The sequence below is a fragment of the Emys orbicularis genome, chromosome 16, assembly GCF_028017835.1.
Source record: "Emys orbicularis isolate rEmyOrb1 chromosome 16, rEmyOrb1.hap1, whole genome shotgun sequence".
NCBI lineage: Eukaryota > Metazoa > Chordata > Testudines > Emydidae > Emys > Emys orbicularis.
Genome location: NC_088698.1, coordinates 4,655,035 through 4,680,248, shown reverse-complemented (window position 1 = coordinate 4,680,248; position 25,214 = coordinate 4,655,035). Strand labels below are relative to the sequence as shown.

At 52.7% G+C, this 25,214-nt stretch overlaps 2 protein-coding genes across 2 annotated transcripts in view; one reads left to right on the top strand and one right to left on the bottom strand.

Annotated features, from left to right (window-relative positions):
- Positions 1 to 8,271: 8,271 nt before the first annotated feature.
- PXMP2 (peroxisomal membrane protein 2) lies at positions 8,272 to 17,345 on the bottom strand. Its single transcript, XM_065417869.1, has 5 exons — positions 17,236 to 17,345; positions 10,545 to 10,661; positions 9,891 to 10,053; positions 9,141 to 9,260; positions 8,272 to 8,725 (listed from the first exon to the last, which is right to left on the bottom strand). The coding sequence occupies exons 1-5, from the start codon at positions 17,343 to 17,345 to the stop codon at positions 8,657 to 8,659; spliced, it is 579 nt and encodes a 192-aa protein (XP_065273941.1). The 3' UTR covers positions 8,272 to 8,656.
- A 428-nt stretch (positions 17,346 to 17,773) lies between these two features.
- The window catches only part of POLE (DNA polymerase epsilon, catalytic subunit), a 38,939-nt gene continuing 31,498 nt past the window's right edge, over positions 17,774 to 25,214 (top strand). The window contains exons 1-9 of the mRNA XM_065417524.1: positions 17,774 to 17,838; positions 17,937 to 18,072; positions 18,830 to 18,910; positions 20,656 to 20,700; positions 21,943 to 22,035; positions 22,434 to 22,588; positions 23,205 to 23,346; positions 23,736 to 23,816; positions 24,141 to 24,248. Coding sequence (XP_065273596.1) covers positions 17,774 to 17,838; positions 17,937 to 18,072; positions 18,830 to 18,910; positions 20,656 to 20,700; positions 21,943 to 22,035; positions 22,434 to 22,588; positions 23,205 to 23,346; positions 23,736 to 23,816; positions 24,141 to 24,248 — 906 coding nt within the window. The remainder of the gene's footprint in view (positions 17,839 to 17,936; positions 18,073 to 18,829; positions 18,911 to 20,655; positions 20,701 to 21,942; positions 22,036 to 22,433; positions 22,589 to 23,204; positions 23,347 to 23,735; positions 23,817 to 24,140; positions 24,249 to 25,214) is intronic.

The following is a 25,214-nucleotide window of genomic DNA, read 5'->3' as shown; positions in this document are numbered from 1 at the left end:
TAAATGCCCAAAAAGCCACAATCGAGGAAGAAGGGTGTATTGGTTAAAAAAATCTGTTTGAGCGGGGAAGTGAAGGCAGCTATAATATACACCTCTACCCCAATATAACACGAATTCGGATATAAGGCGGTAAAGCAGTGCTCCAGGGGGGCAGGGCTGTGCACTCCGGTGGATCAAAGCAAGTTCCATATAACGCAGTTTCACCTATATCGCGGTAAGATTTTTTGGCTCCCGAGGACAGCATTATATCGAGGTAGAGGTGTAATACAAAATAGAACAAGTGAAAGAAAGGGGAAGTTGATAGTAATAAATATAAATCAGAAGCTAAAATTGATATGGGAAGCAAAACGACACAAGGGGAAATATATGGCCAACAAAGACAAGGACAATAAGGAGATTTTTAAGTATATCAGGAACAAAAAGAATCCTTACATTCTTTTCTGGTCTGTTACTAAAAGGAAATAGTAGAATTAATTGTCAATAATAATGAAGAAAAGGCAGAAGTGTTCAATAAATATTCCTGTTCTGTATTTGGGGAAAAAAACAGAGGATGTAGTCATATCATATGATAATACTTTCTATTCCACTAGTATCTCAGGAGGATATTAGACAGCAGCTACTAAAGTTAGACATTTTTAAATCAGAAGGTCTAGTAACTTGCATCCAACAGTTTTTTAAAAGGGCTGGCTGAGATGCTCACTGGACTGTTAATGTTGATTTTTCAATAAGTTTTGGCGCATTGGGAACATTCCAGAAGACTGGAAGAAAGCTCATGTTGTGCCCCTATTTTAAAAGGGTAAACGGGGCACCCCAAGTAATTATAGGCCTGTCAGTTTGACATTGATCCCAGGCAAGAAAATGAAGCAGCTGATACAGAACTTGATAAAGAAAGAATTAAAGGAGGGCTGTATAATTAATGCCAATAAACATGGGTTTATGGGAAATAGATCCTGTCAAACTATCTTGATATCTTTTACTGATGAGATTATAAATTTATCTTTTATTGATGAGATTATAAGATTAAAAGGTCATAGTGTTTGATGCAATATACTTAGACTTCAATCAGACATTTGAATTGGTACCACTTGACATTTGATTAAAAATTTGAAAGCTATTTAATGAACATGGCACACATTAGATGGATTAAAAACTGGCTAACTGATAGGTCTCAAAATACAGTTGTAAAGGGGAAATCATCATCATCAAATGGGTGTGTTTCTAGTGTGGGCCTGCAGGAACTGGTTCTTGGCCCTGTGCGGTTTAACATTTTTATTAATGACTTGGAAAAAAACCCCATAAAATCATCACTGATGAAGTTTGCAGATCACACACAAATTGTGGGAGTAGTAAATAATGAAGAGGACAGGTCACTGCTACAGAGTGATCTGGATCGCTTGGTAAGTTGGGTGCAAGCAAATAATGTACATTTTAATATGGCTAAATATAAATGTATACATCTGGGAACAAAGAATGACATTGCTTGTCCTGTTTCCAAAAAGAAATTAACCCTTTACAGCCGGTGGGTCACAATACAAGGGAGAGGGGAAACTGAGTGACAGATGTTATCCATACAAATAAATCAGAAGAATGCCAGTTCGCCACACCATCCATATGCAAAATGGAGGACTAGTCTGTGGGATGGTGCAATGGGGTATACTCTCTACACTGGCTCTGAGGGCTGAGGTAGGCCAGGTGGGCCCAATCAGCCAATTAAGTAGCAAAGGGTAATATAGGCTGAGCGGGGAGCTTTGATTAGAGGGAAGCTCACCTGATTAGAGGTGGGCTTGGCTAGTATATATCCTGGAAGTTGGCAGCAGCAAAGGAGGCCGGGAGGAAGTTTGTGGTGACATTCTGTGTATTAGAGAGGAAAGGAGGGAACCCAGGGAAAGAGTAGGACCCTAAGGGCTGGGCCTGGCCTGGCCTGGCCTGGCAGGAAGGGTGGACTCTGAAGAGAGCAGGGTAGAAAACAGAGCACATGGGACGTGAGGTAGGAAGCAGCCTAGAGAGTGAGCAGCAAGGACTGAACAGACCTTGGCTGCGTGTTGTAGGGCCTCTGGGCCGGAACCCAGAGTAGAGGGTGGGCCCAGGTTCCCCTACCCACCACTGGGGAAGTAGCACTGGTGGGGCAGTGAGCTGGACGACAGCCCGGGTCAGTGGCTGAGTCAGGACAATGGGTGTGAGGCCTGCCTGACGCCACACGTGGAAAGAGACTTTGAAAGACACCCCAGAAGGGGAAAACGTTACTAGTGACCTGGCTGGAGGGCTGAGTCACCAAGAGGAGGCTGCAGCTCCTGGAACGAGAGAGGGGCCACAGAGAAGCAGACACCGAGTGACAACGTGCCGCAGGAAAGGCCGTCGGCCTGGCAGAGCTAATTCCCAGAGCAGCCAGGAGGAGGCACCATCCTGAGGTCAGTAGAGCACCCCGGTCCCAGATGGTAAAAAGCTTTGAAGACAAGCTGCTTTTAGGACCTTATTTAGATGTTCAGAGGGAGCCCTGCAGTCCCAGTTCTGAGGCAAAACGTAAGATGGGGAGTGGGTTGTATCGCTCTGATCTGAAGTGGAGGACAAGTGACTTCGTTAATGTCCCACCATTTCCATGAGTTGCTGAAACTCCAGCTGGGAGAAAGCTGTTCCCATGATTCATGCACAGCTCTGTAGAGTGCCCCTCTGGACAATGGCCGGTGACCTCATTGGGATCACGGCTCTAGGTAGCCATTTGCTCCTGGCCTGGCACCAACTGGTTGGGAGTCCTGAAGATAGTTCTGAGACAACAGAGGGCAACCCCGACCTGGCCTCAGCACCCTGTACTTGGTCCAGCAACCGCTTGTGGTGTACTCTCCTCTCATGCTACATGGCTTGCTTCAACTGGCCACGTGACCTGTATTCCTTTCTATAGCATCTGGCAAGAGCCAGGAGTGTACGTTGCCTTTCCCAATGACTCTGGATAGCCTCAGCTTTCCAGACAGTCTCCTGCAATACCGTTAAGAGTGCTGGGAACTGATCGCCTGAGTGTCTGATCTCGAGGAGCAAAGCCCCATGGACCTGCGTGAAATAGCTTTGTATCCCCCTGGGTTTTTCAGAGAGAAGCCCTGAGGCGGAGAGCTGGCCAGGTGGAGGCACCACACCCACAGTACTGCCCACCCGTTACCAGCTGGTGTCAGCTCCTACTTTTCTCACCCACAGAAGGGGGCTGAGGCATTTGTCTGGACCCAGCTGCCTGCGAAGGGCCTGCTGAACTGGGAAGGGTGCACACTGGGAACCTTCTGGCCTAATAAACCGGAGGCCGGGGGGCTAGAAGGGAAGAACTAGGCCCCTTCTTGCGGGCTTGTTCTTCCACAACTGGGCTGCTTTCCCCCGTGGCTGCACATCCCTCTGCTGGGGCAGGGGGTGGGAGCCATGGCAACCTGCAGGAGAAGCTGGGAACAATACCTGGACTTCAGGGCAGGGTGACCCGCAGCAGCAGCTGGGGACAGCAGCCGGCTACTTTCCAGCCTTTACATGTGGCAGGAAAACCCTGTCCCTCTGTTACATCTTCCCAGGGTGCACGAGGAGGAATACACCCTCTCTCCTTGCCTAGGGCAGCAGCAGAGCTCCTAACCTCATTTCACAGCGCTCCATACTCTGCCTCTGGTTGGCTTTAACATACAGATTTTCCTGTTGGTCCTCCAGCTCTGCTCTGGACTGCTGGCTTCCCTGCCCTAGGGAGCAGGCTGCACACCTATGCAGGCGTCCCGACATGGCTACGGCCTGGCCTCTTCCGCTCTGAGCTGGGGAGCAAAGCGGAGCTCCGCTTGCTCTGAAAACAGTTCTGGGGCTAGCAATCTCCCTGCTCTCAGAGAGCCTGGGCTGGTCTCCCCTCCCCCACACCCCGTTCGGGGTGTCTCCAGGAAGGTACTGGCCAGAGGCTCCCCAGAAGCTGTAGACAATGTGTGGGTCTGTATTTCCTGGCAGAGCTTGGTCTGGGATATCAGCAGCGGTTCCCTGGGAGGAAGGGGGGGACCTGTTACACAGGAGGGAGCTGGGCCCAAAGGCCCCATCAGTTACTGCACTCTGCAGCACTGCCTACCTCTGTGCTGTGTCTGGCCACAATCTGTGGGGAAGCAGAGGCGAGGAGGTGGCTGAATGCCACAGATGACGGTGTGAGCTATGGAGCACGATCACCCAGGTGGGCTTTCCTGGCCGAGCTCGCTCCCTGACGCCAGCTGCTGCTAACGCCTCAGCAGGGGCAGCAGAGCTGGGGGCCGATCTCTGCAAAGGGCAAACCACCCTGGGAATTCGACACTAGGCTGGACTGTGTCAGGAAAGCAAAAAATAGGCTGGCGTTTCCCTCAGCAACGCTGGGCAGGAGGGAGGGCCAGGGAAGCTGCCGTCCATTGGGGAGGAACTTCAGGGGGCAGCGTAACCCTCTGGTGTCAGTGCCTACCAGGGCTGGGTTTGCCCCCAGGCTGCTGTGCCCAGTGTGATGGAGCTGTGGTCGTAGCCCACTGAAGAGCCGTAGCATTTGACACCTTCTTTGCTCACTACACAAAGCACAGGGAAATGGTGAATCAGACCTTTGGATGCCAATGGCTGCCCTGTCCTCATCCCTCACTGGAGACCTTCTCCTACACTGGACAATTCATCGGCAGGAGTATTTATCCTCTTCCCTCCTAACATTGTTTCAGAGCCATAATCAAGAGACTTGGGGGAGGTTCATAGTGGGTTCAGTTGTACAGAAAAACAACAGTCCCTTACAGTGTCCGAGCAGACACCCACATCCACCCATAGGAACTCTGTGGTGATGCAGAGATAGCAACAGGTATTTTAAAAGCTACTGCACGTGCACTGGGCTGGTGAAGTCTGTCTCTGCCGATGAGTTAGCCTGAGAGGTCAAAGTAACGAACTTCTAGCAACGAGGCGAAGGCAGAAGTCCTACCAGGAGCTCAGCAGACAGCCTCAGCCAACCATGACACGGTCCCTGTTGTGGAGACTGCTGGACGTGAATTCAGTGGAAGAAAATTAATGCACTTGTTTTTAAGCCTCGTACAACAGCATAGATTGTTCTTTTGTGGCTTTTGTCCTTCCATCCTCTCAACAGGCAAGGAAAATTTTAAACAATTATGTAAAGTAGGCAACACCTACGCTGACAGCCGTTCTTTGAGGATCTCCAGGGTCAGGCACACTTGGATGGAGCAGAACAAATGCTTTCAGGACTCCAGCACCTTTCCAAGTACTGGCCCCACCCCAGCATGGATCACAAGATTACCTGTCCTAGCCATGTTATCTAAATAAAAACTGCTATTCAGCACAACACACCCAGAGACAATCAGATGCGGTACATAGTGTGAGTTTACTGTATTGGCACGTGGCTGGGTTAGCCAATCTGCTTCAAGAGTGCTCAGTGTGATGTAATATGAGCTGCACAAAAACACAGGTAGGCTTGATTCTTCCTTTTCTTCCCAGCCCAGGGATGTTAGGCTCCTAAGGTCATAGGTCAGTGAGATTCGGCAGGGGTTGGAATTTGAGTATCTGAACACAACTGTTCAGGGGGCCGTATGGAGTCCTGGATGAAGCACAACAATGAGAAATGGAAAAGGTAAAATCATTGAAATGTAGGGCTGGAAAGGACTTCAAGCATCAGCAAGAATGACCAGTCCCCTGCGCTGCGGGAGGACCAAGTCAACCCAGACCATCCCTGACAGGTGTTTGTCCAACCTGTTCTTAAAACCTCTAAGGACAGGAATTTCGCATCGTCCCTCAGAAGCCAATTCCAGTACTTTACCCATATAGTTAGCAAGTTTTTCCTAATATCTATCCTAAATCTCCCTTCCTGGAGATTAAGCCCATTGCTTCTTGTCGTGCCTTCAGTGGACATGGAGAACAATCGATCCATTGTATGCCCACACCTTGAATACTGCATGCAGTTCTGATTGTCCCAGCTCAAAAAAGATATTAGGATTGAAAAACATACCAAGAAAGGCAACAAAAATGATTGGGGATATGAAACAGCTTCCACATGAGGAGAGATTAAGAAGGCTGGGACTGTTCTGCTTGGAAAAGAGACAACTGAGGGGAGATATGATAGTCTATAAAATCATGACTGGTGGGAGAAAGTGAATAAGGAAGCATTATTTACCTCTTCACATAACACAAGAACAAGGAGTCACCTAATGAAATTAATAGGCAGCAGGTTTAAAACGAACATAAGAATGTACTTCAAGTTCACACAACACAGAGTCAACCTGTGGAACTTGTCAGGGGTTGTTGTGAAGGCCAAAAGTATAACCTGGTTCAAAAAAGAACTAGATACGTTCATGGAGGATAGGTCCATCAATGACTACCAGCCAAGATATTCAGGGATGCAACCCCATGCTCTGGGTGTCCCTGAACCTCCGAATGCCAGCAGCTAGGACTGGCTGAAAGGGGTGGATCATGTGATAAATTCCCCTGTTCTATTCACTCTCTCAGAAGCATCTGGCATTGACCACTGTCAGAAGACAGGATACTGGGCTAGACAGACCGTTGGTCTGACCCTGTATGGCCGTTCTTATGACCACAGTCTTCTTTAGAACAGCCTTTAACATATTTAAGGACTGGTATCAGGTCCCTCCTCAGTCTTCTTTTCTCAAGACTAAACATGCCCAGTTTTAATCTTTCCTCATAGGGCAGGTTTCCTAAACCTTTGATCATTTTTTGTTGCTCTCCTCTGGACTCTCTCCAATTTGTTCACATCTTTCCTAAAGTGTGGTGCCCAGAACTGGACACAGTGCTCCAGCTGAGGCCTCACCTGTGCCAAGTAGAGCGAGACGATTACTTCCCATGTCTTTCATCTGACTCTCATGTTAATACACTAGTGCAGTGGTTCTCAAAGCCGGTCTGCCGCCTGTTCAGGGAAAGCCCCTGGCGGGCCGGGCCAGTTTGTTTACCTGCTGCGTCCGCAGGTTTGGCCGATCGCGCTGCTCCAGGCCAATGAGGGCTGGAGGAAGGGCGGCCAGCACATCCCTCGGCCCACGCTGCTTCCCGCAGCCCCCATTGGCCTGGAGCAGTGAACCGCGGCCAGTGGGAGCCGCGATCGGCCAAACCTGCGGACGTGGCAGGTAAACAAACCGGCCCGGCCCGCCAGGGGCTTTCCCTGAGCAAGCGGTGGACCAGCTTTGAGAACCACTGCCCTAGAGAACATTAGCCTTTTTCACAACTGCATCACATTGACGACTCATTCAATCTGTGATCCCCTATAACTCCCAGACCCTTTTCAGCAGTACTACCACCTCGCCATTTACTCTCCATTTGGTAGTTGTGTATTTGATTTTTTCCTTCCCAAGTGTTATACAAATTAGAGAATTGATTAGTGCACTTATCTTTACTGAATTGCATCTTGCTGATTGCAGATCAATTCTCTAATTTGTCAAGGTCACTAAATCCTGTCCTCCAAGTGCTTTCAACCCCTCCCTGCTTGGTGTCATCCCCAAATTTGGTAAGCATATTCTTCACTCCAGCATCAAAAATATTGACTAGTACCAGACCCAGGATTGGTAGACCCAGACCCAGACCTACGGGATCCCGCTAGATACACCTGCCCAGTTTGACAGCAACCCATTGAGAACTACTCTGAGTACGGTCTTTCAACCAGTTGGGCACCCACCTTTACTAATTTCATCTAGACCACATTTCCCTAGTTTGCTTAAGAGAATGTCACATGGGACAGCTTGCAGATTGACTGTTCAATAATTTGTCCCGACATCTTTGCAGGTATTGAAGTTAGGCTGACAGGTCTATAGCTCCCCAGATCCTCTGTTCCTTTTTTAAAGATAGGTACCGTGTTGGCATCTTACCCATCCTCCAGGAGTTCTCAAAGATCATTGCTAATAGTTCTGAGATTTCTGCAGTTAGTTCCTTAAATACCCTAGGATGAATTTCATCAGGCTCTGCCAACTTGAACACATCTAACTTACTTAAATATGCTTTAACCTGTTCTTTCCGTATTTTGGCTTGCATTCCTTCCTCCTGGTTGCTAATATTAATGTGTTGAGTATGTGGTCACCATTAACCTTTTCAGTAAAGACTGAAGCAAAATACGCATTAAGCACATCAGCCTTTTTGATGCTGTCAGTTATTAGCGCTCTCCTTCCCCACTAAGTAGGGGGCCTGCACTTTCCTTCGTCTCTCTCTTTCATAGGAGATTTATTTTATTCCTTCCTGCAACTAAGAAGAGACTGTCCACTTCTGCCTGGATCTGTCACCGATCTCAAACATAACCAGCAAGTCACCAGAGTAAAAATAAAACTTCACAAGAAAGGAGTGAAACAGCCATTTTATTATACTTAAAAATGAGTAAAAGACCCAGAACACTTTGTGCTGGTTTCTTACCCTACCAGTTGATTTTGTGGTTATTGTTAAGCACCATTAGAAAGCAGTTATTCAAGGTCTTAGTCAGAAAAGAATCAAAGTATTATTTGTACTAGGAGAGTGCCCGGGGCTCCTGGGCAGGGACGGGCGCCCTACTCATCGTACTAGGCACTGTCGGCACTAGGGCAGTATGCGCGGTGTGGAATCACAGAGGATTTGCAGTGTCAGTTCTTGCAGATGCTCCCAGATTGAAGTGGGGGCTGCGGGCTCTCAGAGCACAATTGCCTCAACAGGTGACGCGGGCCAGCCCAAAACTACAGCTGTGATGCTATCACTTCTTGATGGAGGCCAGGTAGGCAAACCAGAAGAGAGCAACGAGGTTTCCAAACAACACCCGAAACTGTGGAGAGAAGTGTCAAGATACAGACTGGTCTGGGGCTGACAGTCCCACTGGGTCACTTACTGCACTGGGACGCAACACCCACTTCAGATAGGGGTGTGAGTGCCCATGTCTTACTGACAAGTGTCAGGGTCTGTCTGGATTTGTGCAGTCCTTCACACGTGAACAACTGATTGTGGGCAATGGGGACCTCAGTAACATGTACAGGCCAAAATCTTAAGCACAAGAGCAATTGAGGGGGCTGCTAGCATGGAGGACAGAAATATTAAAGGAAGGGGATCTTAGGGTGATTGATAAGGGGACCCTGGACATATACTAGTGGGGAAAAAAGCCCATGCTATAAACCTGGATGTAGGGCTGCAAAAGCGGTCAGAATTCCCAGGCAAGGACAGCACGTGAGCAGGCAGAGACTTACCTGCATAGGGACGTAATTGACATTAACAAACTGGAAGGGGGTCCACACTTTCCAGTTCATTTTGAGTGCTACCCAGTAACCACTCTTTATCTTCTCAGCAAACGCAGACAGATCCTTCCCCTGGAACACAAGGAACATCGGTGATGGCCAGGGAGACCAGGCCTAAACTCCAGAGGAAGAGGCCCCGACTCTCACCCTTACAGAGCTCTAAGCCACGTGGGCAAAGGGGTTACAAAGACACAGATTCTGACGGAGAGCGCAGCTAGAGAGAAGCACTCACCAGCTGTGAGAGCCAGGCGCACCCGATGTGCATCACACTAGCCAAAGCTGGCCATTCCAGCAGAGGGGACCAGAGCGACTGGCCATGCAGCACGCTCAGGAGATCACAAACCCCAGGCTGATGTTAAACAGGAGCATCCCTGCTGTATAGCAGGGCAAGCCAAGGCCCAGAGCCGCTGAGGGAGCTACTTCAGAGCTCACAGGAAGACAGCAGCAGAGCAAGAAGGTCCCCTGCTCTGACCGACAGGGCCTCTTCTAGATCATGAGTGACAAGAAGATAGATGTATCCGTGTGCTTATGTGCCTGGATGGAATCTATCTTAACTGTCTGTTGCAGCATCCAGAACACCACACCCCAAACCCTACAGCCTGACTTCAGCCAAGGGAGTGGAAACACAGCCTAGGAGCTGGTACCCAGTGGGGGTCTCTGTTCAATGATGATGCAAAGCACACACTGGAGATAGGCACCTACCTCCAGCAGGTTCATGACGAAGAAGAAGAGCAGCAGGAAAGGTGGAGCAACAACCAGACGGTCCAGCAGAAGCCTCTTGACCATGGCGAAGGGGACATTCGATGGGATCAGCTGCTCCAGGTACAGGTAGAAATAGTGACTGAGTGGCCCTGTGAACAGGAACCTGACAAACCAGAGGGCATGACTGTGCTTCATCGCTGTCCTCCAGCCTTCCATCCAGCCCCAGCTTAGGTTCTTAGCTGGCCTCATTACCACAGTATCTGAGCACCTCATGATCTTGGATGTGTTTATCCTCACAACACCCCTATGCGCAGGGGCAGGGCTCTTATCTTATCTCCATTGTACAGATGGGAACTGAAGTCCCGAGAGACAAGTGACTTGCCCACGGTCACACAGGAAGTCTGTGGCGGAGAGTGCTGTGCTACTGCTCTAACCAGACCATCCTTTCTCTTGCTCCAGAGAGAGATGCTAATGGTGCCATAATAGTGAAGAGGGAAGCACTTTGCAAAGCAGCATATCCTGCTTCTCACACACCTCCAGGAGCGGAGCACCACCAACTCAACATCCTCTCTGGTCAAGTTCACGCCCATCACCATGGTACCAGAGCACCTTCCAGAGATGCACTAAGTGATGCAACTAGCACCTGTGACTTACCCATAGATGGCGAATCTCAAGGGCCCGCTCAAGTCCAGGCTTTTAGATGGCCCTGGCTTTTTCCGGCTCCTCTCAATGACCTGGGACAGGAGGCTCCCAAGCGCTGACAAAACAGCACTGCAGGCAGAGGGAAGGGATTGAGATCAGAAGCCAGCCAAGTAACCCAGAGTCCAAGAGGGAACCTGAGCTCTGAGCATAGCCACTGGAGAAGAGTGCGGTAGCTCCAGGACCAGTCAGATCAAGGTGGGAGCAGTCACTGATAGGCACAGCAAGCTCTGAAGCTTCACGCTTCCTGCATGCTTGCAATGAAACCCAGCAATGGGGTGGGGGAGAAATTCTTTGTCTCATCTAGATTTAGCAGCACTGGCTCACATCCTGCAGCCCATGACCAGGGAAATGCTCCCAGCAGCCCACTACGAGGCCCACCACTTTCAACAGAAGAGAATGTTTTTTGTTGTTATTTTTTAAATTAAAGCTTCTGACCCTTATGGCTGTATGGCAAACATGCCCAGACGTGGACCCCCCCCCCCCTCGCCCCCCATACATGGTGCGGCCTTCCAGACTCAGCAAAGAGCCTGTGCTACCTGCTCAGTGATGCGTTGACTCTGAAGACTAATGATAAAAACAAATGGCAGTGCTGGTAACTATTTTACTACAGACCATTAGCAACAGTATCTGGCTAGTTCACATATGCAGTGCCATGGAAATCAGAGATTCGGTCAGGTTCCCCATTCCCCACAGCTCTCCCCCTACCTTGGTGAGAAAATCGCATAGCCAGATACAGCTCTTCTCTTCCTGATCTTTAAGCCATGTTTTCCTTCTCAGTTTCATCCTCTCACTCCTAGCTGTGCCTCGGCACTTGATGTGAACTACCAGGGAAAGGGACGGGTAGGGCAGCAACCACCCCGCAAAGGAGAAGGGTTATAGGAGGAAGGAGGTGGCGAATGAGGTACAGCAGAGTTCCACCACCTCGCCCAGGCCCTCCCTCTTTTGAGCCCTGCTTCTGTGGCAGACCAGATCTGTGGACTGCAACCCCATCCATTCAGCAGGGTCTTAAACATCCCTGAAAACTGGCCGCTTTTCTGACAGTCTGCAGAGTCCATTCACTCGAAAGTGTCCTTTAGATTGCAGCTCGGCATTGAAAGTGGCCACAGGAGAACTGCTCCTGGCGTGTGCCAGTCAGAGCTGCAGGCTTGGGGGGGCAGGAAGTTTGTGCTGCCCTGAAAAGCCAACACAGCTAAGAGAGAGAGAGTTAAAGGCTCCTGCTGGTGCGTGGGCAAGAGAACAGTTTGCTGTGGGCCAAATCCTGCTTCCACTGACAGCCTTCCGCACTGATTGCGACGAGCATTTGATCAGCCCTAAATTCCATTCGCGTACACCTACACAACCTCCCCGGGGCAGTGGAATCACACGCACCAGCCCTTTATTCCTGGGGAGGGTGCGTGGGAAGGAAAGAGCCCGGCTCTCTCAGCCACGGGGAGCGTGCTGGGCCAGCGGAGAGCAACACAACACGTCTACCTGTCGATGGCCCCAGGTGACCGACAGTCTCCGAGACACCGCTTATACTCTGCCCTTGGGTAGCGTGGCTCACCGGTGGATCTCAAAGAGCGTTACAAGAACAGGCACGATTATCCCTGTTGGCCAGACACTGTCCATTTCGGCAGAAATGCACATAGAAATTATTTTCCCTGCTCCCAAATGCATAGCCCTAACTTCCCGTCCCTCTGGCTGGTCAGTGCCTCAGGGAGGGGAAGGAAGGCCAAGACCCATGGGAAGAATAGACAGTGGCTGGTGAGAGGGAGCAGCTTGTCTGTCTCTCTATGGTACGTCCATGGCACACATCACTGTAGCATCTGAGCACCTAACAGTCTTTAATGTGCTTACCCTCACAAGCCCCGGTGAGGAGGTGCCATTTATCCCCATTGTACAGATGGGAACTGAGGCACAGAGACTAAAGTGACTTGCCCAAAATTACACAGGGCAGTCTGTGGCGGAGCATGGACTTGAACCGAGGTCCCCCAAGTTCTAGGCTAGCACCCTAACCACTAGGCCACACTTCTCCTTTGGCCCACCCAGTCACAGGCCAAGTGGTGGGAAATTGAGCCGAAGGCAATGGAGATGGGGAAGGGGATGGGGAAAACGGGAGGGGGGGGTTTAAAGAGGGGAACTGCGAGAGAAGAAAAAGCAAGAGAGCACTCTGAGGTTAGCGACATCAATTATTCACACTGGGCTGGGTTCCATTTACTCTTCAGCGTATCACATGGCCACGGGGCAAACACTGAGTGCTTCACTCTTCACCACACCTTCAGCCAGGAGTCTCCAAGTGCTTTACACGTCTACATGACAGCGCTACATCGGCGCCGCTGCAGAGCGTCTGGTGAAGACGCGCTCTGGGAGCGCTCTCCCGTCGGCATTACTCCACCTCGGCGAGACGCCTGCGGAGCTATGTCAATGGGAGAACGGCTCTCACCACGCGCACAGCGCGAAACTTGTGTTGCTCGGAAGGGGGTGGGGGCTTTTCACACCCGAGTGATGTAAGTTAGATCGACTTAACCTTCCTGTGAGGCAAGGCCACAGTGTTCCCATTTTAGAGCTGGGGGAAACAGGGCTGAAGCAACTTGTCACAAGAGTCGGCGATGGAACCCAGGAGTCCTGACTCTCCATTCCTTGGCTCCAATCAGCTGCAAATCACAAGCTGGGGCATGTCCCCACCTGAACGTGTGGGTGCTTGGTTTGCCAGCCCCACCCAGCCCTGTGCTATCACTTGCTCAACACAGATCTGCTTCTCGCCAGCACTCTCCCTCACGCAGTGTGCAACATCTCCGTTTCCAGCTCAGAAACCTGGCCCGGGAGTTACCCCACCTCCAGCATTCAAAGCCAGATACGTCTGTAGCACAGCTTCAGAGTGCATCCCCCTCTTTGTACTGCATGGGAGCAAGACCCCTTCACCTCAATTCCCCCTTCAGCACGTGCCGGGAGAAGGCTCTGTGAACAGAGGCACCTGCGGGCCTCACAGCAATGGCCCTGCTGATAAGCTCCCGAAGAACGTAAGAACATAAGAACGGCCGTACCGGGTCAGACCAAAGGTCCATCTAGCCCAGTATCCTGTCTACCGACAGTGGCCAATGCCGGGTGCCCCAGAGGGAGTGAACCTAACAGGCAATGATCAAGTGATCTCTCTCCTGCCGTCCATCTCCACCCTCTGACAAACAGAGGCTAGGGACACCATTCCTTACCCATCCTGGCTAATAGCCATTAAGGGACTTAACCATCATGAATTTATCCAGTTTTCTTTTAAACGCTGTTATAGTCCTAGCCTTCACAACCTCCTCAGGTAAGGAGTTCCACAAGTTGACTGTGCGCTGCGTGAAGAAGAACTTCCTTGTATTTGTTTTAAACCTGCTGCCTATTAATTTCATTTGGTGACCCCTAGTTCTTGTATTATGGGAATAAGTAAATAACTTTTCCTTATTCACTTTCATAGAATCATAGAATATCAGGGTTGGAAGGGACCTCAGGCGGTCATCTAGTCCAACCCCTGCTCAAAGCAGGACCAATTCCCAACTAAATCATCCCAGCCAGGGCTTTGTCAAGCCGGGCCTTAAAAACCTCCAAGGAAGAACACTCCACCACCTCCCTAGGTAACGCATTCCAGTGCTTCACCACCCTCCTAGTGAAATAGTGTTTCCTAATATCCAACCTAGACCTCCCCCACTGCAACTTGAGACCATTGCTCCTTGTTCTGTCATCTGCCACCACTGAGAACAGCTGAGCTCCATCCTCTCTGGAACCCCCCCTCAGGTAGTTGAAAGCAGCTATCAAATCCCCCCTCATTCTTCTCTTCTGGAGACTAAACAATCCCAGTTCCCTCAGCCTCTCCTCATAAGTCATGTGCTCCAGCCCCCTAATCATTTTTGTTGCCCTCCGCTGGACTCTTTCCAATTTTTCCACATCCTTCTTGTAGTGTGGGGCCCAAAACTGGACACAGTACTCCAGATGAGGCCTCACCAATGTCGAATAAAGGGGAACGATCACGTTCCTCGATCTGCTGGCAATGCCCCTACTTATACAGCCCAAAATGCCGTTAGCCTTCTTGGCAACAAGAGCACACTGTTGACTCATATCCAGCTTCTCGTCCACTGTGACCCCTAGGTCCTTTTCTGCAGAACTGCTACCTAGCCATTTGGTCCCTAGTCTGTAGCAGTGCATGGGATTCTTCCGTCCTAAGTGCAGGACTCTGCACTTGTCCTTGTTGAACCTCATCAGGTTTTTTTTGGCCCAATCCTCTAATTTGTCTAGGTCCCTCTGTATCCGATCCCTACCCTCTAGTGTATCTACCACGCCTCCCAGTTTAGACTTTCTCCACATCACTCATGATTTTATATACCTCTATCATATCCCCCCTTAGTCTCCTCTTTTCCAAGCTGAAGAGTCCTAGCCTCTTTAGTCTCTCCTCATATGGGACCCGTTCCAAACCCCTAATCATTTTAGTTGCCCTTTTCTGAACCTTTTCTAGTGCCAGTATATCTTTTTTGAGATGAGGAGACCACATCTGTACGCAGTATTCGAGATGTGGGCGTACCATTGATTTATATAAGGGCAATAATATATTCTCAGTCTTATTCTCTATCCCCTTTTTAATGATTCCTAACATCCTGTTTGCTTTTTTGACCGCCTCTGCACACTGCGTGGACATCTTCAGAGAACTATCCACGATGACTCCAAGATCTTTTTCCTGACTTGATGTAGCTAAATTAGCCCCCATCGTATTGTATGTATAATTAGGGTTATTTTTTCCAATGTGCATTACTTTACATTTATCCACATTAAATTTCATTTGCCATTTTGTTGCCCAATCACTTAGTTTTGTGAGATCTTTTTGAAGCTCTTCACAGTCTGCTTTGGGCTTAACTATCTTGAGCAGTTTAGTATCATCTGCAAACTTTGCCACCTCACTGTTTACCCCTTTCTCCAGATCATTTATGAATAAGTTGAATAGGATTGGTCCGAGGACTGACCCTTGGGGAACACCACTAGTTACCCCTCTCCATTCTGAGAATTTACCATTAATTCCTACCCTTTGTTCCCTGTCTTTTAACCAGTTCTCAATCCATGAAAGGACCTTCCCTTTTATCCCATGACAGTTTAATTTATGTAAGAGCCTTTGGTGAGGGACTTGTCAAAGGCTTTCTGGAAATCTAAGTACACTATGTCCACTGGATCCCCCTTATCCACATGTTTGCTGACCCCTTCAAAGAACTCTAATAGATTAGTAAGACACGATTTCCCTTTACAGAAACCATGTTGACTATTGCTCAACAGTTTATGTTCTATGTGTCTGACAATTTTATTCTTTACTGAGATCATCAGTTGATTAAATCAATAGCAGGGAAAATGCCTTAAGATCTCTGGCCAGGGCGTTACGTTGGATCCAGTCTGAACTTTGGCCTGGCAATCAGATTCCTCTTGTTCTGGGGGAAGCTGAAGGGTTAAGTTGGTGTATGGAGCGCTGGCAAGAGGTGCCAACATGATGGCTCTGCCCACTGCGCTAGGTGCTGTACAAACTGTCCTCTGCCCTCCATTATCGACAGAGCAGGTACAGCCCGGGCAGCCACAGGGCAAGTTTCTCCTGCTCCAGCAACACGCCTCGTCCCTGTCCTGCAGGGACCCGTCTGGTTTAGAGGGGAGCTCAGTGTCTGTGACCGTCAGAGTCCTGGTGCCTCTGCTGAGAAGAGCAGCCAGTGCAGGCTGTGCCGATGTCTTCAGGGAGTGAGCAGGAGAGACCCCCCCCCCCCCCCCATCACTGCTCAGAGGCCGCTGAACCCAGCCCACTGTGACGTCGTGTGGGGCTGCTGACTGCAGCTGGCTCAGACAGGCGGAGAGGTAACACCCCCTGCAGCCCATGCACACATACAGCCCCACTTTCCCCTCACTGCCTGTTACAGCCACATGGGTGAGAAACCTGGGAGCGTCTGTTCAAGGCTGCTGCTGCACCTCGCCAGCAGGCACAAGAACTGGCTGATAGGTGGTGTGCCAGCCCCACGGAGTGCACCCAGCCCCGAAGGGCAAGGGGGCGAGGGCCAAGCATCCTGCAATCTCACTGCAGCTGGGGCTCTGCCCTGGGAACAGCCCTGCCAGACACCCGGCGCTCTGTCTGCATGGGGCAGGCGGGGAGCACGGTTTAGCTGGCACCGTGTTAACCAGGACTCTGCCCTTGGGTACGCCAGGCCAGCCGCGTCCAGGGAGGTGCGAGCTGGGCCTGGCTAAGGGCGCGGAACGAGGGCAACTGCACAACTCACAACAAAGCAGGAGGGGGTCCCAGTCTCTCCCGGGAGGGGGGCTGGTTCCCCGGCTGGGAGGAGGGGTCCCGGTCTCTCCCGGGAGGGGGGACTGGTTCCCCGGCTGGGGGAGAGGGGTCGGTCCTGGTCTCTCCTGGGGGGGGGGGGGGGAGGTCGGTCCCGGTTTCTCCCGGGGAGGGGCTGGTTCCCCGGTTGGGGGGAGGGGTCGGTCCTGGTCTCTCCCGGGAGGGGGGCTGGTTCTGGTCTCTCCCGGGAGGGAGGGCTGGTTCCCCGGTTGGGGGGGGGGGCGGTCCTGGTCTCTCCCGGGGGGATCGGTCCCGGTTTCTCCCGGGGGGGGGTGGTTCCCCGGCTGGGGGGGGGGGGCGGTCCCGGTCTCTCTGCCCGGCGCTCACCTGGACGCCGCCTTGGTGAGCAGCGGGTAGAGCCGCAGCAGCAGCAGGTACCGGGCGAGCAGCCTGCGGGGCAGCGGCCCCGGCGGCGGCTTGGAGAGCGCCGGGCACATCGCGCCGCGGCACCAGCGACCCTGGGCTGGCTACTGCGCGTGCGCCCGTCGCCTCCGGGAGGGGCCAGCTGGGCGGGGCCCGCGAGCCAAGGGGCGGGGTTCTGAGTACTAGAGTCTGGGCAGGTAGCTCGGGAGCGGGACCAGACCCGCGAGGGGCGGGGTTATCCTTGTTAGGGCGGGGCCTGGGCTTGTTTCCTAGGTTTGGAGATGGGGTGAGGCTAAAGGGCGGGGCCTGCCCGTGGCGGGCCGATGGACAGGGTGGCCTCTCTCCCATTGGCTGTCGGAGGGGCGTGCGCCAGGAGTGCCCTGTGATTGGCGTAGCGTCCGGAGGCGGAGAACGGGCCCGGCGCCCGCGGAGGGGGCGGAGTCAGGCAGATCTCGCGGGAGCTGGGTGCAGCGCGGGAAATTCGCTGCCGGCCGGGGCCGGGATGGTGCTGAGGAACAGCGGGCGGCGCCGCGCCGAGCCCGCGGGCGGGGACCCCGACACCCCCCGGTGAGGGGCGCGCGGGATGGGGGCCGTGGGGCGGGGGCTCCCTGCGGGCGCGAGGCGGTCCCGGTCCCCGCCCCGGCCTGACGCGCTGCTCTCCGCAGGGACGATGGCTCCGGGCTCTCCGCCCTCAAGCGCCTGGAGCGCAGCCAGCGGACCGACCGGCTGGACGCGCAGTTCGGGTTCGAGCGGGCCAAGGAGCCGGGGGAGAAGACGGGCTGGCTGATCAACATGCACCCGGTGGGCGGCGCCGGGCTCTGCCCCGCGGGGCCTGGCCCGGAGAGCGAGCGGGGCGCGGGTGTCGGGGCGGCGCGTGGGGATCCGGTTTGCCGGGGGGGGGGGTCATGAGGCCGCACGGAAGTGGCGGGGGGGCTGAGCGGGGGCAGCCTGTGATGCTGGGGGGGGGTGTCGGGCGATAGGCTGAGTGGGGGGGCGGGGGTCTCGGGCTCTGTGCCCTAGGGAGGGGTCTGTGATGCTGGGGGGGTGTCGGGCGGGAGGCTGAGTGGGGGGGCGGGGGTCTCGGCCTCTGTGCCCTAGGGAGGGGTCTGTGATGCTGGGGGGGGTGTCGGGCGGGAGGCTGAGTGGGGGGGCGGGAGTCTCGGGCTCTGTGCCCTAGGGAGGGGTCTGTGATGCTGGGGGGGGTGCGGAGTGGGGGGTGTCGGGCAGGAGGCTGAGTGGGGGGGCGGGGGTCTCGGCCTCTGTGCCCTAGGGAGGGGTCTGTGATGCTGGGGGGGGTGTCGGGCGGGAGGCTGAGTGGGGGGGCGGGAGTCTCGGGCTCTGTGCCCTAGGGAGGGGTCTGTGATGCTGGGGGGGGGTGCGGAGTGGGGGGTGTCGGGCAGGAGGCTGAGTGGGGGGGCGGGGGTCTCGGCCTCTGTGCCCTAGGGAGGGGTCTGTGATGTTGGGGGGGTGTCGGGCGATAGGCTGAGTGGGGGGGCGGGGGTCTCGGGTTCTGTGCCCTAGGGAGGGGTCTGTGATGTGCTGCTTTCCCCTCTGGCAGACAGAGATTTTGGACGATGACAAACGCTTGGTCAGCTGCGTGGATTATTACTTCATCCAAGAGGATGGGAGCAGGTTTAAGGTGAGTCCCTTTAACCTTAGGCGCAGAGGATGGCGGAGCAGCTGCCCTTGGAGGGCGCAGAGGAGTCTGGCTGGATGGTTTGGGGGAAGACTTTGCAGAGCTGTACACTGGAAACCACCTCCTGACTGCCGCTGGAGAATTAACACCAAAGGGCAGCTCCCCCTTTGGGCACAAGTCCCATTGACAAAGAGGGTGCAGAAGGGAGTTGGGTGACTGCATTAAGGGGTACAGACCCCGCAGATTGCCTTGCAGTTCAGTTGACTCTTTCCTGGTTCTCCTTTAATCCCTAAAAGGGCATTGTGAGGAACGCTAAGGAAACAGAAAGACAAACTGGGCAGGGTAATATCTGTTATTGGGCCAACTGTCCAAAGAGATTACCTCACCCTTGTCTTTGTAACATCCAGGGCCGGCTCTGGCTTTTTTGCCGCCCAAAGCAAAAAACGCCTGGCCGGCCGGAGCAGCAAAGCGGGGGGGAAACAAACCTGCCCCCGGCCGGCGCGGCAAAGGGGGGGAGGGGGAACAAACCTGCCCCCGGCCGGAGCGGCAAAGGGGGGGAGGGGGAACAAACCTGTTCCCGGCCGGAGCGGCGAAGGGGGGGGGGGAACAAACCTGTTCCCGGCCGGAGCGGCGAGGGGGGGGGGGCGGGAAACAAACCTGTCCCCAGCCGGGGGGGGGGGAGAGAACAAACTGGCTGGAGCGGCAAAAGGGGGGGGGGGAACAAACCTGTCCCCGGCCGGAGCGGCAAAAGGGGGGGGGGGAGAACAAACCGGCCGGCGCGGCGGGCGGGCGGGGGGGGACGACAAACTGGCCCGCCTGCTGGAGCGGCGAAGGAAAGAAAAAAATAAAAACAAACAAAAAATACCTGCAGGGCGGTGTGAGCGTGGGTGCAGAGGGACTCCCAGCCCTGCAGACCCTGGGCAGCGGAGTGCGCACCCCGGCTAGCGGGGGGGGGGGGGAGAGAGAAGGGGGGCGGCCAAAGCGGTGAAGCGCAAAATAAAACCAAAAAAAAAAAAGGATTAGCTGGAATGCCGCCCTTTGAAATCTGCCGCCCCAAGCATGAGCTTGCTCGGCTGGTGCCTGGAGCCGGCTCTGGTAACATCCTGGGACCAACACTGCATACACCTAAAGAAACAGTCTGATCACCATTCCAGCCTCACGTTGGCTGGAGGTGGGATTGGGCCCCATGCATAACATTTGCCTGCATTGTTATGTATCCGATGCCTCAGTCAGAGGCAGGTGAGGATGCCTGCACGAGGTTTGCTCACAATGGCCAGTGATTGCCATGGTAGCAGGAGGTCAGTGCTGGCCTCATCCTGTGGTGCCTCCCTGCTGCGTGGGTGGGTGTTACTATAGTGTCTTCTATGTTCTTGCCCCGAAGTTCTGCTTTTCCTAGGCGTCCAGATGCTTCAATTCCTTCTTGATTAGATTTTAAGGAGGGAAGCTTACTCCGCCATGGAATTCTGTCTGCACAGGCTGGGGTGGGAAGGGCCCCCGCTGGACTCTGCTTGAGAGCCAGAGGCGCGTGGGGAGGGTGTGTTTGTGTGTCAGGACCAAGCTGAAGGGTACATGGGAAGGTGTGTGTTAGATTATTGTTTGTGCGCAAGAGAGAGAGAGACACCAGAGTGGGTTTATGCAGGTCTGTGTGGGTCTCTCACACTAACCCATAGCGGGGAATGTGCTGAACTACATGCCTCTCCCCTCCTACCCAGGCATGTGCCATGCTGACTGTCTCTGCTCTTTTCCAGGTGGCCCTGCCCTATAAACCCTACTTCTATATTGCAACCCGGAAGGTGGGTATGGACTCCGTGGCTGTGGGGCTGGCACACAGGGCTTTGGGTAGAGTGTGGAGGCAGACGTGGGCATGAACCAGGGGTGTGAGTTAGGCAGGTGTGGGGCTGGGGCAGGAGCACGATAACAGCTTGAGGGGGGAGAGAAGGGGGTCCTGGCCGCTGAGACAGAAATCCAGGGTTATAGTTGGGCTTGGAAGGATCAGATTTTTATCGGTAAATGCTGATTTTTGCTGAACACCCACAAACCAATGAAAACACGTTTCCTTGGCTAACAATCTAAATTTACAGATAGACCAAATAAGAAAACTGCTGCTAGAAAAATCATTAGAGTTTGATTTAAGGATGTTTACTTTGTATATTTTGACATGGGATGTTGACAATTTCTCTTTTAACCGTTATAAAGCTTGAACTTCTTGAATTTCAACATCTGCTGTCATGAAATAATCGGCTGGTCACCTTTGCTACTTTCCTGCAACTGTGAAAATATAAATAGGAACAAATTGAAAAAATGTTTTAAAATGAATATTAATATTATCCATCCAAATGATAAAATATTGACTTCAGCGCTACTTGCAGTGCTGATGTCTGACGCCTCACCGAGGCTGGCTGTCAGCTGTCGACCCGAAAGGAGATGGGAAGCAGCTATACCAAATGTACATAATCTTTCTGATGTGTTTCGGAGGATATTTGCTTGTGTTTCTGAATGAGCTGCCCCTCAAAGTACCAGCCACCTGGTGCTCAGCGAGCCCTTCAGCTCCTAATCAGCAGGCCTGTTTGGCTTCGGCACACAATCCTGTGACTAAATGCACCTTTCATTCCTGTTCGCGGCCCAGTAGGTAGCTGAGGGTTTACTGTCCTGTCACTCTGCCCCTCACCTGATTAGCTGCAAAATTGAGGGCCTGGCTGACAGTTCTGGGATTTTACCTTTTAGGAACCTTGTTTAAAACAAAACCAAACTCCTCTCCCAGGGTGGAAGAGATTGGTTTCCAGTCAGGCCTCTATTAAAGCCCCGGCCCATCTAGAGGTGCAGGACACAGCCCCAAGTGAGACAGTATCTGTAAATCTGCTCTGCTTTGATGGGCAGGGCTTTGGCTGCCCTAGGGTGACCAGAAATCAGGACGGGGGCGGGGGAGGTAATAGGCACCTATGTAAGAAAAAGCTCCAAATATCGGGACTGTCCCTATAAAATCGGGACATCTGGTCACCCTAGGCTGCCCTCTTGAAGCTTTAGTCTCTGTGCAGGGCTGCGAGCGGGAAGTGTCCTCCTTCCTCTCCAAGAAGTACCAGGGGAAAATCGCCAAGCTGGAAACGGTTCCCAAAGAGGATCTGGACTTGGTGAGTAGCTACTCTGCCCCCGGTCCTGTTGCTGGTAGGTTGCACAGCTCTAATGGGGGAGGGGCGTACAAGTCTGGGGAGAGTGGGATGCAGGCTGGTCTGTATGGCTCTGTTCTCCTAGGTCTGTATTCTGCGCATACCAGGCATAGGGCCTGGACATTGATCAGGGGAAATAATGTTGACTCTTGACAGGCACTTTCTCTTCCCTACCTTTCTCCCCATCCACACACCCCCCCCAGCCCTCAGCCCCTTGTTCTGTGGTCTCTTCTCACCCCCATCTCCCCAACTCCGGCTGTCTTTCTTGGTCCATCTCCTTTCTCAACCGCATCTCGCTTGTACAGTCTCTTCCCCCCCATTCTCGCTGTCGTTTCCTCATTGGCCGGTCCGTCCCTTTGTAGCCAAATCACCTGGTGGGCCTGAAGCGGAACTACATCAAGCTATCTTTCAACACTGTGGATGACCTGGTGAAGGTGCGGCGGGAAATCTCTCCTGCTGTGAAGAAGAACAGGGAGCGGGACCAGGCGAGCGACACCTATACGTCCATGCTGTCCAGGTAGATGTTCTCCTCTTTGGCAATACACCTGGAGGGGCTGGTCCCAGGGCCCAGCAGGATTCCTTTATGTTCTTGTACTGTGCTTAGCGAGGTGTTTCCCATGTGACCCAGACCTACCTCTTCTCTAACCAGCACTGAAAGGGTTAACTCTAGCTGTTTCCTTTGCTCGGTGTTAAGTTTACAGGTCCTGAAGTCAGCTCCTCTGGTTAGGGAGGGAACTCCCTGAGCTGATGCTTGCCCTGGTGACCACAGCAAATGTCCCAGTTCTCCTTTGTCCATGGATCCCACTCGAGGTGAGCGTGAGCCTCATACATGCAAATCTCTCGCACATGAGGTGCATGTGCACCTTGAGTGGGATCCACACAGACAGAACACCACCAAGAACCACCGTAACCCTAGGGTAAGTAACTGTTCTTTTCCTTTTCTGAAGCTGGCTGCCGGATGAATAGGGAAGAGTTCCTTCTGGTGACTGCCCTAGCATCTGCTGGTGCTACTGTTCAGGTCATACTGACTAGAGCTGCTGCTGCAGTGTTGTTTCTTATCTTCATTCCCCCTGAGTCTGAGACCTGTGCATAGACTGATTATTTAAACCATCCCTCTCCCCTGTGCCTTGCAGTGCTCTGATCGGTGGCAGCCTGACCATGGATGATGAGGGGCCCTCGAAGAAGACTGTCAACCAGATGGACAACATAGTTGACATGCGGGAGTACGACGTGCCGTACCACATCCGCCTGTCCATCGACCTGAAGATTCATGTGGTGAGTGAAGAAGCCAGCGTGCCAGGAGGGGGTAGAATGTTTGTTCTAGTACTGTGCCCTTGAGGGGCAGAGGTGATGAAAATTCTTTCTCTCATCCATCCAAAGGTCTCCATGGCAATGAGTCAGCCTTTGTGATGTAGGCAATTACTGTTAGCCCTGTTTCTCAGCTCTGGAAACTGAGGCACAGCAGCTAAGTGGCTTGCCCAAGGCCACAACTTGATCCAGTGACAGAACTGGGATCCTTAGCGCCCAGCCCCCTGCTCTGGCCGCTTAGCCCATGCTGCCCTTCTTTCAGATGGCATGTATTAGGTGTCAGTTCAACACCCAGCACATGGTATTGGGAGACGCCGTGTTAACGCAGCTCCTCTGATTCTCTCCTGCTGCGACAGGCTCATTGGTACAATGTCCGCTATCGGGGCAGCATCTACCCTCCGGAAATCACCCGCCGAGACGACCTGGTGGAGCGACCGGTGAGTGCTCCAATTGGGGGCGGAAGTCTGTGCCTCTCCTGCGTGGCTGATTATTCTCTGCTTGAAGTTGGCTTCCACCAGTGAAATGGTGAGGTTTTCCCAAACGTGGCTGGTCTTATGCCACAGGCTCCAAAGGGATCATGGTGCAAGGTTAGAGGATGGGCTCGAGGTAGCGGCTTGGGTTGATCAGGAGGTGATGTGATCAAGCAGTGTTTCTGCCTCACTTCACTCGGTTAGTACATTATCTCTGCCCACTCTAGCCTGGAATCACGTCGTCTGGATCCAGGCTCCCATGCTGACCTTGACATGTTGGGTCTTTTTCAGGATCCTGTTGTGCTGGCCTTTGACATTGAAACCACCAAGCTCCCCCTGAAGTTCCCTGATGCAGAGACAGACCAGATCATGATGATCTCCTACATGATTGATGGCCAGGTAACTGTCCAGCCAGGGCTGCTGCCTCCACACATTCCAGCAGCAGAGCCAGGCTCCGAGCCCACCCGTGACTTCAGCCAACTGATCTCCTTTTTGTCTCATTGCATGTTGCTTAGTGTCCATGGAATGGCTCAGGGAGTGAAACTAATATCTACACCAGAGACTGCAGGGTTCCCAAGGGCTTTCCTTTCAGTCTTCTCTTACAAAACCTTGCACTCCTCCCATCTGGGGCTAGGGGGCCCCCCTCTTTGGATAAGCAGCAATACCTGGGAGAGTGTGGGGAAAATCCAGGACTCTCCAGCATTGTCTCCTCCCAATCTCATAGACTCATAGATTTTAAGGTCAGAAGGGACCAATATGGTCATCTAGTCTGACCTCCCACATGATGCAGGCCACAAAAGCTGACCCACCCACACAGAATCTTCCAGCCTGCGACCCCTGCCCTATGCTGCGGAGGAAGGCGAAAAACCTCCAGGGCCTCTGCCAATCTACCCTGGAGGAAAATTCCTTCCCGACCCCAAATATGGCGATCAGTAGAACCCTGAGCATACAGGCAAGATTCTACAGCCGGACCCTCCTTTTAGCAGCGATGGCACGTTAATGCCTAATTGACTAAAATCACATTATCCCATCAAACCGTTCCCTCCATAAACTTATCAAGCCTAATCTTGAAGCCAGAGAGATCTTTCGCCCCCACCGTTTCCCTCGGAAGGCTGTTCCAAAATTTCACCCCTCTGACTGTTAGAAACCTTCGTCTAATTTCAAGCCTAAACTTCCCCACGGCCAGTTTATATCCATTCGTTCTCGTGTCCACATTAGTACTGAGCTGAAATAATTCCTCTCCCTCCTTGGTATTAATCCCTTTGATATATTTAAAGAGAGCAATCATATCCCCCCTCAGCCTTCTTTTGGTTAGGCTAAACAAACCGAGCTCCTCGAGTCTCCTTTCATAGGAAAGGTTTTCCA